This window comes from Oenanthe melanoleuca, chromosome 6 (assembly GCF_029582105.1).
Source record: "Oenanthe melanoleuca isolate GR-GAL-2019-014 chromosome 6, OMel1.0, whole genome shotgun sequence".
Taxonomy (NCBI): Eukaryota; Metazoa; Chordata; class Aves; order Passeriformes; family Muscicapidae; genus Oenanthe; species Oenanthe melanoleuca.
The window spans coordinates 19,356,705-19,372,725 of record NC_079340.1 but is presented as its reverse complement, the minus strand read 5'-3'; the positions used below and the strand labels follow the sequence as shown (position 1 = coordinate 19,372,725).

At 35.1% G+C, this 16,021-nt stretch overlaps 1 protein-coding gene across 1 annotated transcript in view; it reads left to right on the top strand.

Annotated features, from left to right (window-relative positions):
• The window catches only part of PLCE1 (phospholipase C epsilon 1), a 138,037-nt gene that overhangs the window by 12,109 nt on the left and 109,907 nt on the right, over nt 1-16,021 (top strand). The window contains exon 2 of the mRNA XM_056494713.1: nt 11,030-12,626. Coding sequence (XP_056350688.1) covers nt 11,370-12,626 — 1,257 coding nt within the window. The 5' untranslated portion in view covers nt 11,030-11,369. The remainder of the gene's footprint in view (nt 1-11,029; nt 12,627-16,021) is intronic.

Below are 16,021 nucleotides of genomic sequence, written 5' to 3'. Positions count from 1 at the left end.
TTATATCTTTACCTATTCTACATGAACCTTGAATATCCTCTGAGATACTTGTCCATTGATTTTACCAGCATCAATTTAAACTTGGATTAAAATTCCATCTATCCAGATGAAAGTACAAGAACTTTTAAAAAACTTAAGAAGCTTTGAACGAGTGATTGTTTGTGTTAGATAATACAGTTAGCTTTTGCCACGTATTCTTATCCTAATTAACTATATTGTGCAGACTGAAGTAGACTAAATCCGGCGTAAAATCCCACCTCATCAAAGGAGCAGATTTTCATATTTAGAATTCTATATTCTTACTATTCTTGAAGGAAGGAGCTTGACTGTGCTACCCATGAGTGACCTGTTTTATGATGACTGAACTTAAATACTTGAATACTTGGTGAAGGTTGTATTTTTTTTACTAAAACAATGGGTGAAGTACAAATGCACATTTATAAGCCACAGATTATAAGTACAAGTAGTCCGAAATAATTAACAGGCTACTTTCTTAGAGTGTCTGTAAGATAACCAGGAAAACAAATAAATATCTCCTCAGCAAGGATGTAGGTGTTCATTATAATGATATTAAAAGTTCTCAAATGAAAGATCACCTAAATATGTCACAATCGTTACTGAAGACATGCTATATTAATCTTCAAGCATGTTTCTCCTTCAAACAGGTTAAGTAGTTAAAGGAATGCAACTGAAGCTCAAAGAGCATGGAATTTGTTATGTATTTTCTGTGTTTGACTCCATTTATCTTGAAAGATATGACAGTATATTATGAAAGAAACTTTGTCATTTTGATTATGGGTATGTTTCTGTCCTATTTATTTTTTGAGTGGGATTGATAAATAGTATTTATAATTTGAATTACAATGAGGCCTACAGAGACTTAAAATATTAAAACATTTAGTTTAAAATGATCAATGAAGGGGTCTTTCCCAACATAATCAATTTTATCTTAACATAATGAACATCTTGCAACGTCCCAAAAAACATAACTTGCAGTTGTCGGGTGACTTGCTGCTTGCACATTTAATTTTGTCAAGAGCCAACATCTTAGAAATTGCTTCATGGGTTTAATTAAATGGCAGGGTGGCTTTCTCCCAGACAATTGACTGATAAAACCATCAGGAAAACGAAATTTAATGTAGTCTGATCTGCTGAGCAAATATTATTTGCTATATTTCAGTAGTGCTGTTTTCAGTGTTACAGTGCTTAATATCTAGAAATGTTAGAACGGTAATAGTAGTATAGAAATCGTTTTATGTATTTTCAGGGCTGCTGAATCAATAGTCTTCTGAAAATTCCACCTTTTTAAAGCAGAGAATTAATTACAATCTAAGCAAACAGGTTGTTTGTTCTTGCCTTGTTTTGTTTGCTCTTATCCTATGTTTTACTCTTATATTCTCTTTTAGGCATAATCAGATGCAAAGCATATAGCAGATGTTCAAAAGAGAAAGAATAAGAAGTTAAATATTAAGATTCCTTAATGGCATGAATAGATCAGGAGTGGTATGCAAATAAAATGTATTTTGAGAAAAGGGAATAGTAGTGCATTAATTTAATAATGTCAGCTTTCAGCATTTGAAATATTTTTCTTTGTTTTTCTTTAACTAAAGTGTAAATGCATAAATTGAGAAATGACTGAACTTTTGTCTTCCTACAGATTAGCATTTAATTTTTATTTGAAACACATACCAGGGTTTCAAACTCAGTCTTGTTGCAGTTACGACAACTGAACAATAACATAAAAGTTATTCCTCAAGTAATGTTTTAAATAGGACTACTGTGGCTTAGCATACTGTGAGTAAAAGTGTTAGCTTGGGTTTACAGAAGATAAACTGTAGTGATATATGTGCTTTTAACTTATCCTCAGACATTTTAGTGCTCAGAAACATTTTTATTACAGGTTTGTTCTGTTCTCACCAGTGTGGCTTGAATTACAGCTAATACAGGACAGCGGGAGAGAGGGAAATGAGAGAACACTTGGGTTTCACACGAGAAAAATGCTGAAAGGAAGAACAAACAAGACAAGGAAACTGAAGTGTTCTTGTTGCTTATTGTCATGGTGGATTGGAGCAATTTTAAAACTTCAGCAGGGTGACAGTTTCTTATGACGAAGTGAAGTTGCTGTTTATTGAAATATATGTCAACGTGACACATTGAGTCCCTTGAAGGCATAGAGATGCCTTGGATAGAAATGCTAGTGAGCTCACATGGGAAGAGTACTATCAGTGGCACTTTGCTGTTAGGCAGAACTAGATAAGAAAGAGGATTGCCAGGGCTAGAGGTTCCTGCTGGACATGGGGTTTTGCTTTGTGATATGAAGCTCTCAGGTATCACTTTAGGAAAATGGTCAATGAGAGATAATGTTGTTTGGATACTTGGTAAATGGTTTTGTACCTCAAGGCTGCACTGTCACTGTGTTACCAGTGTCCAGGCAAATAAACCTACTGCTGTAGAAACTGATGTGCTGGGCTGGTTTCTATCACTGCTGAAGTGTGAATCCCAGTTCAGGGGGTGAAACTTTGCTGGGAGGCATAGATGGTACTGCAGGCAGGGTGTGGAGCGTGGCTGGCACGCTGTGGTACCTGAACCTTGTCCACTACTCCAAAAGGGTCAGCCTGCTGTAGGGCTTGGTCAATGGCTGACTGACCTCTGAAGGCTTGGAGCAACTGACTCAGACAAATGGTATCCTCTGGTTAAGGCAGCATCTCCAAAAGCATTTTTCACAGGTGTGGTAGGAAGAGAATGGGATCAGAACATGAAACACTGAATTCTGTCACTGGTGTGCCATTATGAATCTGTGATTGGATGTTTTTTTCAAGTGGAGGCCAGCAGTATTTCCTACTTACTTTCCCTTTGCATTTAAGAACTCACCTGGCTTTCATCTGGCTTTCTGTATTTTTTCCTGCTCATATACTTAGTTTGCATGTACTAATGACTCTTTGAGGAGAGAGTTTGATAAAAATTAGGATGGATGTGGTATACCATGTTTACAAATTATTACTGTATTAGTATGTAGTCCCAAGTTACTGTTGACTCTTCAGAGTCATAAACAGTTCATAGTTCCAAGTGGCAGGTTTTGAATGTGATAACCAGTTTCTCAGTACAGTAAGCCTTCCATTCTGTATTAATGTTTTAAGGCCACAGAAATGATTGGTAAATAAGTCCATACTATAATTTCCCCCATATCTATTAATTGTATTTTGATGACAACAATTATTTTCATTAATATTTCAACAGGAATACAATTTGCAGTATTTTAAAAATTATTTTTCACTTCCATTTGATGGACTTAAAGCCTTGAAAAGTAGAAAAGTCTCCTGTTATTTTTCATATTTAGTGTTGAGTGGCCTTAATGAAGGGACTTATTGTGCTTTATCAACTGAGGAGAAATGGCATAATTTGACTAAAATGAAACCACACAAATGAAGACGGGTGTGTGTGTATAGAACTTGAAAATTTTTTAAAGGGTAAAATGAAGATATGAATGATGGCATTGAGTTCATGGGAGCTATAAAGTTTTCAAAGGTGGACAAAGCCTTGAAATGGGATGATGGCTGAATTATTTTCAAGTCTAAAGCTCTAGGTGTTTCAGAGGATCTGAATGACTGATTGTTCGTACTCAAACACACACTCAATGTCTGGGCAGTGCTGCGAATGTGTTTTTTGTTATTCACTGCAGATTATGTGAATAATTCCAGTGAAGCAGAGGATGACATCTGAATTTTGAAAAATAGTTGATCATTTCAGCTGGTACCAATCTTACTGTTTCTTACTACATTGAAGTGATGGAACTTGCCTTATGGTCTTTGATTTGTTTTGGTTTGTCTTATTTTTTAGTTGTAGCTTGTGCTGCCTGAATCTCTCAGATTTTTATATTTACATGCCTATAATCCTATAGATCAGTCTTTAGAATGCATCTGATGACTTATTTAAGCTGTGTCAATGTAAGATGCTGCAGATGCATTTCTACTTTGGCCTTGGATTCTCCCTTAGTCTTGACCCTGCTTTATGTTTATGCTATCTCTGTCAATTTACACGACTGAATCATGAGCAGCATCAGGTAATTCTGCCTGAAGACTCTGTTCTATTCTTGATTAGTTGTCCTCTGAATTAGTTGATTCTCCTCCCTGCAGGAGCTCCCATTCAGGAGACACCTCATTGAGAGTGACGAGGACCAAGGGATCAGCTATTTTGGCTAGAGCCTGCCAGTAGGTTGGCTTAGACCTCAAACCTCATTTTTAGTTGTGTTTATTTTTTTGTGTGGCTTGTATGATTACTTTTGAAATTCTCAGATATTAAAATAAATCCTGATGCAGTAGTGCATTTGCTTTTTACATGCTTTTAAAAAAAGTTTATTTCTCACTGTATTTCTTATTTTTCTTCTGTATAAGCATTATTTATCCTTGTCTTTTGTATAAAATAGTTTATTAATTGCCATTTTCTTTTCCTTTATATTTTGTCTAATCTTTCTAAGAGATCTACTTACCAGTGACAAGTCTGAATTCTGTGCCTTGAAGATTTTTGTTTTTAATTGTGCTACACTTTGTCTTCCTGTGAGTGACTCAGTGCTTGAAAATAATTTTTAAGTATTTACGACTGTTTTCACGTTCCTCAAAAAATTAAGAAAAGTTATTCCAGAAGTACTTGTTCAAAGATGGAGAAGAATTATTCTGCCTTTAAGGGCTGCAGTTGTTGGGCATCTCAGGTAGAAGGACTTGTTCGTTCAAGTGTTGATGATGGAATTACAGCTTCCAGATAAGGTCACTTAGCATGAAATTCAAATAACCACTAAACAGAAAGTTTATTTAAACAGCTTTTTGCAGGTCAGACCTAGAAAGAAATACAGAACTGATCCTGACAGTAAGGTAAATGCAGTTTTGGTTTCTCTCTGTGCATCTCCTTGTGCAGGAAAGGAATTTCTGTAAAGAAATGAAGAGTGGAGCTGGTATCTGGCAGAAACTTCACATTCTGCCTGATGGAGTGATGAATGATGAGGCAATTGAGAGGGTTCACCATCTGGCAGACATTAGCATAGTTTGAGACATCTAATACACAATCATGTTTAGATAAGTATTCTAGAAATTAGAAAAAAAGACTCTAACTTGACAGGACATATAAATACTGTAGTTCTTTGAGATATTTTTTGTTGTTGAAACACAGATGCTGGTGGTAAATCTGAGGTTCTGCATGATGCTCTATGCCAAATCAAATGTTGTTATAACTTGCTTCCAACTGTTCAAATAGGATTTGTGCACATCTTGAGTGATTCTTAAGAGTCTAGCTATTTCCTCCTAACTGTTTGCCCGTGGCTCCCTAGGGAGAAGTGAGGTTTAGAAAATGGTGATGACATGTTGGTGCCCTGTTCTTGTACTAGTATCTCCTGTTTGTTTCTGACATAAAACACTGTAATGAAAAACTAATAGTGTGCATGATACAGGATAAATTAAAAAGGACTTAATAAAAATGGTTTCTTATTCTGTTCAAGGAATTGGTCTGGAACAAACTATAACTTATCTACTAAAAAATAAAGCTCTATTCTTTTTTAATTGTAAATGGATAGTTCTAATATACAAAACATTTTCCTTATGAATCAGTTTTCTCCTTAAGAGTTTGAACTGGAATTATAGTTGTCAAGCATAGTTGTTGGGGTGATGTGACAAAGATGATCAATAGTTTTATATCCACTTACCATGCCAAATTATTTCTGTTATTTGTTATTTCCCAAGAATCTCTCACTAACTGATTACTTATGACTTAGAGACTATGTAAACACGTAGTAATTTGAAGTAATTAATGAAATTATTTGTTTGTTGGCAGGGGTTTTTTGTGTGCTGAAATGTCTTTTGATTAGGATGGATAGTTACCTTGAATACATAGCATATAGGATGAATGTTGAAGAAATAGTTATAAATGTCCCAGTGTGGCCAGGGTAGAAGGGAGGCTTGTCAGGCTGCTTGCATTTGTCCTTTAGCTGTTTTAAATTACTGTCTGTCCCGGTGCAATAGCAGTTAGCCCATGGAAACCACAGTTAATGTTTAGTAATGTCATACCTGTTCCAGTCCCCCTTATTCTCTGCATTCATAATCCTGCCCCTACCAAGCATTCACTGAATTTCCTGTGCAGCTCTCACAGCACCGTACATACGGAATTGTATTTGGCATCACTGTCAGCACCCAACTTCTCTAAATAATCTTCACATTGACACCTATCACTTACTTGCCCCTCATGCAGTTGCTACTTGTTCCCACAGTCCAAACAGCATCCTCAAATACTTACATGATATCTTTTCCTTTGACAGCCTAGAATTGAAAGTCTTTCTCACTTACCACATTGTGTGATGGTTCTGGTCCTTCATGTGCCTCTCCTAACACTGAATAATGCTCTAAGCTCAACATACTGTATTTTGTTTTCACTGAAGCAGAATTCTGGCTGACTTCAGAAGGAAATTAGCTTGAGTAATGAGTTATAGGTTAAACTGATAATCAAAGACTACAAAACTGTATTTATTTACTATTTATTTACTATGTTGGATGCTTTACCTAGACTGCTGTAGACTTCAATTCCAGGTATCTAGGGTATAAGAATTCATTAATTGTTGATGTTAATTGTTGGTAATGCTAATTAGAACCAGCTTGTACTTGAAGTCTTAAAAAGTGTATGCAGTCAGTGTAAATGAAAAAAAAAAGTAGACAAATTACTTTTGTGTCACATGTTTTCAGACTTAATACATTCTGTGAATGTGTGTGCTGAATGGTTGCCAGGTTGTTTATTTTAATTACTCATTTGTCTTTGTTGGCTGACCTCTGCATCCACGATGATTCACTAACGGTGGATCTAGTTTCTTATATTTTTACTTTCCTTTACTGATAGAAGGAGCACATTACATTTCTGACATAAGCTAGGCCTTGTAAAATGAGCCAGTATAGTTATTAATGGATTTCATCAGCTAATCTAGTGGCTTTAGAAAATGCCAGCATGTGTTGAATACAGTACAGGCTTTGCTATCTACTTCATGTGCTTTTATGTTCAGATTTAACTGTAAGCCTAAATCAGTGTGTGTGTGCAATGGGAAGAGTATGCTTTTGAATAATTACAGCATTTTTATATGCAAGTGCATGTATATTTTTGTGTGAGGATTTTATATGAAGATCTAGGCTTTGGCCACCCATATGCAGACAGGCAAGTAAAGGAAGCTACAGGGAGTGATAATTCTGCAGTTCTACAGTAAGATACAAAATACAGTTTTATTGGTTGAGCTTGTGAGTTTTAAACTTGATAGCATTTATAACACTGTGTTATAGACTTCATAGCATGTGTAATGAATTCCATCAGTTTCAGGAATTTGCTGGGCACACTGAATTAAAATCTGTTGATCACAGTGGAAAGCAGAAACTGAGAAGAGTATAACTTGGGACACTTGAAACCCTTGTCATCTGTTCAGCAGAGCCACAGCTTCAGATACTTTTTGCAGTTGTCTGTAGATCAGAGGCTCTATCATCGTGTTTTTTACTTGCTATCTCATGAGGTTTTGCATCATACACTGGACATACCAGACTAAGAGAAATTTCAGGGTGCATTTAGATATCCTAGCAAACATGATCTAAACTGAAGCTTCTATTGAGATGTGTGGTCCCTAGCAGGCATGCCTAATATTTTCTTTTCATAGAATATAGTGATCATGTGACCACAAAGTAAGTCTTTTTGGATGAAAAGAATAGTTTTGTGACTTATCAATCAAGTGAATGAGTTTTCTGTCAACTCATGATCTCCAGATGAGTGAGGTGGAGGTGATGGGGACAAAAAGAGAAGAATGAGGAAAGGAGTAGATCTACCAGTTTTAGTGGCAGTTACCTGCTAGATTGACATAGCTGAAATGTCAAATTATGTTTGCAAATTACAGAAATGTGTAAACCACATTAGGAAGCATCTTCTTCCCTGTGCTGCTCATTTTCTCCCTTGTGCTGTTGTAGCACATTAGTACAACCATACTACAAGCTGGATTGGGAAAATATTTTAGCTGTGAAGTAACTTGAGTAAAAAGATTCTTGAGATGGATCACATTTGCATTGCAGTCACATTGCAGTGATCACAAGAGGATGGGAACAGCTGGACATGCAGTGAGAGCTTCTTATGCAGACATTATTCTTGGTGAATTGGATTTCAAACAGGCACAGATAGGGAAGAGTGATATTGGTAGAGATAAATGGGCAGGTGTATGGCCTCAGCTGAGGAGAGAGGTGTCTAACAGAACCAGTGTTGGGGGAGATTTGAGATGATAAGAAAAAGATCTGAAAGAAGCTGTTTGGGGAGGATGTGTGGAAACACTTTGGTGTAAGAAAGAGATGGGAAAATTATGTAGTAGTCAGGCTTCTGCTTTTAGCAAATTTCTACATACAGAAGCAAATCAATGATGTGATTATTTTTCTTTTTTTAAAGTTTCTTCATAAAAAAACAATATAAGTTAACACACATGGTCAATTTCATGATCTTAAAATCATTGTGAGATGTTAAAGTTGCATAGTAATGTTGTCTTTTTGCACAGTAGAGTGATATTTTATGAGAGTTTCATTTAGTAACAGGTGTAAAAAGAGGTATGATATTTGCAGTGACAATCTGATCTATAAATTTTTATTCTTGACTTACCAATAATACAGGGAGTACATTTATGAATATATCATGGTGGCAGGAAAGATAAATCACTAGATTAAGGCATTTTGATAGATCACAAAATTCCTTGAAAAATAAGTACTGAATACAACTAATATATATACATGTTTTATACCTTTTAAAAAGAATTATTGTTACTTGATATAGCAAGAAAGAAACTAAAGAGATTAAGAAAAAATAAGCTGTTTCTCCTTCCTAAATCTTTCTCCTTTAATCAGCATCATTATATGTAGATTTGGACTGAAAGGCCAGTGATTGCCAGAAAAAATAAGATAGGATCCATCAAGTGTGTAGTGTCAAAAAGTTATGTAAGCTGTCATCTGTGGATTTGAAGAGGAAGGACAGGGAAGAGGGATAGGAAATGGTAGAATAAGAAAATTGCTGAAGTGTTTTCCTTTTTTTTTGTGTGTGTGTTGTTGGCCGTGTGGTTTTTTTTGTTCTTTTTAAAATGAAATAGGTGAGGTTGAAGAAAGAGGATTAAAATCAATTTCAGGGTACAATTTAAAGGTAGAAGTACTACCAGAGAATGTAGACTTAAAAAATGGCTTGAGTGTTGCCTTTTCATTATATGTGCTGTACAGCTGAGCTGTTGCAGTATGTCATAGGGTGCCCTGTGTGCTGTGTTGGTAACATGACTCTGTTTTAAGACCCAAGCTCACCGCTCCATTGAACTACTGCTATCTCCTTCTACACAACTTTTATATGAACTGGAGCTGTTATTTTCCTTTCTGGTGCTAAATCTCTCTAGTACAGGATCTGAGTTTACCACCTGGACTCTGCTCTGGCTGATCTGGCATGCGCATGCATTTTGTAATGGGTGGGGAATGTAAAACTTGTGGCTCTTTGTTCTCTCTGTCACTTTCATTTGTGACCCTCCCTGTTGTTAAATCAGTAAAATTGAAATCTTGATTGAAGTATGAAACTGCAATTTTTTTTCCCTTGCATTTGTGGGAGCCACTGTATGAAGAAATGGTAGGTTCCTGGTTTAGCTATCTTTTAAGCCACAGATTTGTAGCAAAATGTAACTTCCCTTAAATTTATTTTTCCTTTTTTTTTTTTTTTTTTTGGTGACCCTCCCCCCACTTTGACAAAATGATACATTTAGTTACACTTATGAATTTAATTGTGTGGGAAAATAGCACGTCAAATATCTTGTGAAGTAATGAATGTGTTCACCTTTTGATTTGTGCCAGGCTGCTTTTGGATGAAGGTTAGTAATTAATGAAAATGAAAGCCACACTCTAAACTGGATTAAAATAAAATTGTTAATCACAGTTACTTGAGAAGAGTACCAAAATAGATTTTACACTTCAAATTAATTATTGAGCTTTCCTGCTTTTTATCCCTCCCATATTTTCTAATTCTATCCACTATAGATGATTTAATTGTTATCTGTAGCTGAAAAAGCGATATCAATATTTGCCTTAGTTTTCTGCTACATTTTGCTGTTGAAGCTTTAAAGGTTTTTGGCTTTTTTGTTTGTGGGTTTGTTTTTTTTTTCCCTTGTTTCTATTGAATTTAGACTGTTCTAATAAATGTACCTTTTCCATATTTTTTATAACATGCTTTGTTTTTCAGTGGTAAATGTGATAAATTGAAGTATAAGCGCATTCATTTAATTCACCATGATTTATGTAGGTGTGTCTTAGTCTTCTGTTTCCTTTGTTGAGCTGGCTGTAACCTTGTATTTTCTGATTCCAAGATTTACTTCTACCATGCTGCTTGCAGGAAAGAAGCTGAGATTTAATGACATTGTTGAAAGGCAGGTTAACTTTTTAGCGTAAGGCATAAAAGTAAATGAGTCAGAATATTATTTATGTTTCATTCTTACACTAATCTGTCTTCATGATTTTTCAGTTGTAAACTTGTGGCAAAAATACTGTGTTTTCTTCATGATTTCATGGTAACAGCATACAGTTCAAGGAAAGCAAAAACCATGGAACACCAATACAATTGTAGCTGTAGTTCTGAACAGGAAAATAATTGCTTAAAAAGACAGTGTAGATTTAAAATTGACTTTATTCTTCAAAATGTTTTATCCTGGATAGGAGTCAGAAAAAACATGGAAAAAGCATTTTAATTTTTTCCTTTTTATTTATGTGTTCAATTTCATTGTTATAGCTTCAGAATAATTAGTTTTCTGGAGTCATGTGGCTTTCCATAGTGGAGAAAGCTATTTAAATATGTAAAACACTGTGAGTTCTAAAATTCTTCTGTGAAATTCTAAGACAGATTTAAATGTGTACTTTGGAATTCTCTAGATCTCAGTACAATTAACTTGCATTGTTGTGTTTGTAGTTGTGACGGTGGATTTGTGCCATGGTTGCTGTTCAATATATCTATATATGTCTTTTCTTTACAGAAAACCAACTTTTGGGATGCTCTGTGGGGAGATACATCTGTGACACGGAGTATGTGTTTGATCATCTACAATCTGATGCAACAGTTTGTGTTCTATATATGACAGAAGAATTAATTGTGGAGAGAGTCCAGCTGAATGGCTATGTCATAATAAGGAACTGGTTTAAAATGTCAGTATCTCATGCCAGTGATCCAAGTTTGGGAAAGCCTAGAAACCCAACAGTGAAAAAACCTACTTTCTTGTAAAAGCTGGTTCAAAAAGAATGAACAGTTGTTATATACTTTACCATGTATTCCCTGATTCTTTAGCACTGAATCTTTCATTACACTGAAATCATGGTATGAGGATTGGTGGAGAAGGTCCTCCCCCCATCCCCAGTACACATCCAGCAGCTAAAGACTGTGTCAAAATGACCTCTGAGGAGATGACAGCGTCTGTTCTGCTCTCTGTAGTACAGGGTAAAGTGATAGCTGCCCAGTCAGCTGGAGATGAAAATACTGAACATGCTTTGGACACCAATGTTATAAGAAGACATACTGCCAGTTCGGGAAGGCAAACCACACACAATCTGTCTTACTTACACAGACTCGAAGAAGAAAGTCTTCAGGGCTCAGTGCCCAAAATATTCCCTCTGGCCACAGAACAACTGACTAACGACAAGAGTAATGAAAACTTCTGGGAGAGGAACAGCTCCATCTCTGATTCAGTGGAATTTCTTAACATTAACTGTAACATTGTACAGAAGAACTACAAGAGCAATATCCCGTGCAGCCAGTTGTATCAATCTTGTGCTCCTTTAGCAGGGGAAGAGGCATGCCTGGAAACTGGAATTCCTGTTTCGCTGGAAAGAGCCATGCTTGCTGAAATTCAGTTGAAAATGAATGGACCTTCATTAAGAAGCCAGACAGCAGTAAATAAGAATGACAGCAGTGATCCTGATAAAGTGGCCTTTTTTCACTTACATTGTGCTAGTGAAAGGAATATATCAAAGGCTTTGTGTGGTTTACACAACAGTTTCATTTTGGATGACTGCTTGCAGCCCGTGAGTGATGGTGATGGTAACACCACTGGTTCCCCAGCCTGCACTTGCAGCATAATGCAGTTGACAAATAATTGTGAGAATCAAAATGGGCAGCAGTTGTATGAAGATGCTTTAAGGGATAAGTACTTATGTCTGGAAAGAGCACCACGAAAGGTTAAAGTGACGTGCTCAGGTCACAACTTCTGTGGAAATAACTTTACTGGGAGAATGCCCTCAAAACCCTTTCTGAGCCATTTTGAGGACTGTAATGATAGCTGTGAAGAAGAGTTGGAAGAGGATTTTTTTAGAAACAAAAAGGAACGTTCTACTCTATTAATAAGACGTTTCTGTAAAAACGATAAAGAGGTTAAAAAATCCGTTTATACTGGAACGAGAGCAATTTTTAGGACTTTACCATCAGGGCACATAGGAACTGTTGCTTGGAATTACATTGAGCAAAGGAGAAACAACAGTGGCATGAAGCTTTCTAGGATTACAACAGAACAGCTAACTATAATTCAGTCCCTAATAAAATGGAAATTTAATTCCTGTCTTGAGAAGTCTTTATGGTATGAGGTAAGCTTTCCATAGTCTTTTTTTGTTGTTTTTTTTTATTTGTTTCTTGTTTGTTTTGATAATGTGATGACCTTTCCATTCAAAAAGTGCCTTCAACTAGTAAATACAATTTTAAAAAACCACTGCATGGGATATTTCACTTACCTATGTTGAACAACCTTATGCTGAACAGTGCTTTTTAGAAAAATATATTGTCATCCTCTAAAATTCTTTTGTTTTAAAATAGACACATCATAAATATGTCTATAACTATATGTGTGTAAGATTTATACATATATATGTGTATACATATATATCTGTATAAAATATGTATAGGTAAATATTTATACTTTGATTTATGTATATTTATTTATTGATAAATATTCTTTGCATATGAAAATATAACACATGTATACAGATTAAAAATATGTATGCATTTTATAGATATTTGTATTTTAAATAGAAAATGAATATTATATACATTTGTATTTTTCCCTATATATGATAGGTATATAAATATATTTTATAGCGGTATACATTTGAATATATATAGCATATATGTATGTATAAACATTTGATGGATATTAATGATATAGTCATTATTTCCATAAATATAATACACATAGAATAACATTATATGTGGGAGCATTTGATTACAGTGAAAAAATTGTTTCTCAGGAAAAGAAAGTGCAGTATTTCCTCATATTCTTTTACACCAATTTTACAATAATAAAAGAAGTAATACTTGGATAATTTATGTTTATGTGCTGATACGGCCCTGATTTGTGTTCTCTTAAGTTACATAATACAAGGAATTTGAAGTTTAGAATCAAATCATGAATGCATAAATTATTATTATAGAAATTACATAGCACATTCTTAATATATTATTTTAAGTAGTAAAAGATTTTCTGTGCTGGTAGAATTTAAATAGTTGTTGATGTAATCTATAAAATATTTGACCTCTGATTACTGAGCTTAGCATAAAAAGGAGCTGTAGTTTTTCCATTAAAATGTATAGATAAGCTCTAGGGAGGGGAAAATAACCAAGGTAAAGGAGTTTGTTGTCATACAAGCTATGCTAATAAATTGGTCCTGAATCAATGGAAATCTCTTCTGCTCGAAGAAATTTCTAGCACTTATTGCTCAGAGTCTTCAACAACTTTCAGTAGGACTGAAATGGAGGAAAACGTACTTATATGGAATCATAAAATCATCTATCATTTACATTCATGTAAAATACAGAATACGGTAAAACTGATCAAACAAATACGAAATTTGTCAGTGAGAGAAGGGAAGAGAGGACTCTGTGACTCCAAGAAAGTTGTGCCCTCCTGTAATGTCATGACATTCTAGAGATTAGTATTTTTCCATTTAAATAGTTAATTGAAGAGTTCTATAAATGTATATGTCAGGTTTTTTACCAGGCTGCAGAGCTTTGTGGTGCTGTTGATTATTGTGAAATTCACTACACTGGCCAGTGGAAGTACAAACTTGCTGGGACAGCAGATGCAGTGCGGAGTGCATGATCATTCTCCCACGAAGGGGTGAATATAATTGTGTGGGTTTACTTAACATGGTGAATGCGTGGTACATTTAAGTATCATTGTATCATTATTAGTTTTATGGGGGAGAGATGGGACAATGTTTTGTAGCTGAGATAGCTGAAGTATGTGTTTATATTTCTTCATTGGACATTTCCAATTTGACATGAGTTCCTTAGCTTTTATCGTGCTTGCGTGTTTAACCACTTCCCACCACCACTGTATAATACTGAACATACAGCATTTTGAGGTGGGAGAGCTTTAATTTGAAGATTTTTTTTTTTGGTAGTCTGTGTAAGTGAACTCAGAAACAAAAGTAATAAGTATTCATGGAATAATTTTTAAAGAGAAAAAGTTCTATCTACAAGTTGGCAAAAGATAAACGGGCATTATAAAACTTTGCATAAATACAATGCACACAATGTTTTCCTCATGGTCAGAAAAAGCTTAAAACCACATGTTTCTAAGTTTTTCTTCATCCAAATGGACTCTAAAACTGTTTTTCCTCTTATCAACCTCAGTATATAATCTCCTTATTCATAACATGCATCAAGTTTTCTTAGCATTGTTTTCTTGTTTTAGTGTCAAATATTGTTTCTGCAGTAATATTTGTATGCGTTTATGGCTTATATTATTAGCATTATAGATGGATTTACATAAACATAGAAATTAGCTTAATGGATGTGACAAATATATGGGCGTGTTGAATGTATGCACTGGGTTAAAATAATTAAATGAATTATGGGTATTTGTAGGAATCTTTCATGCTAATAACCAAAGGAAGAAGGAAAAAGTAGTAAATGAATGTGGTAATTTGTTCTTCCTTTCCCCTTATCTCACCCTTTGAGCATGCATTCTGTTTGGAACAGCTAAGTGAACAGTAGTTCTGTTCTTCAAGGGGAAAAAAAAGTTGGAGAAATTAAGTTTTCATAGCAGTACTGGTGTAACATGGAACAATAGAGACCTTTATGTTTTAAAGTAGGAAAATGTGGGTCTCATTTGTGCATATCCCTTACATAAAAATTCTAGTGCTAATAAAGGAAAGGCACTGAACTGTCATCTTGTTGAGTGATTTTTTTTGCTTTTCTTCCTCTGCATCAGGAGGTGGGACTAAGGATTTGCACTATATAGAAAATACATGATGTTACATTTTTATTCATGTAGCATATTATTACTGTTGATAGGTATTTCATATGCAGATTTAGACTCTTCTGGATTTAATGTATATGTTTGTATGAAGAGAGAAGATCTTTTTTTTGAATACTTTTCTAATTTTGCACTTAGTTTTTGTAGCTAAATACAATGCAGCATTTACCCTTATCAGATGGATGTGTGTAATATGTAATATCTGTTCAGGATACATTTACTTTTCTGTGTTGGAACAGTGCAAGCCCCTCAGATTACTACGTATTAAGGAAGTCACAAGTGCAAAGAATTTGCCATAGAAACAGATGATGAGAGTGCAAGCTCTGGTGTTGGCTTTGCTTGAGCAGGTATCCACTGCTTGGGTTCAGCTCAGCTGCACTTTGTTAGCAATCTGACTAGTTCCCAGGTTAGAGTTACTGGGATCTGTGAGATGTGAGGTTCATAGAGCTGAAATAGACTTTGTTTTCTCCTGATATGATGGTGGTTTTGCCTTTGTGGTAAAGTACTGTGGCAAAAGTAACCCTGTCCCACCTTGACTAAGATATGAAATTTGGGCAGCTCACTAGACTTTCACAGAGTAATTCTCTCAACCATGTAAGTGACCTGAAGATCTGCAGATGACAGCTGCAACAACATAGTTGTGTATAATAGCTAAATTCTTTAGTTAAGCTTATTTTGTAGGCGTCAGTACTATCTTTGCTGTGTCATTACATTCCTGGTGCCAGT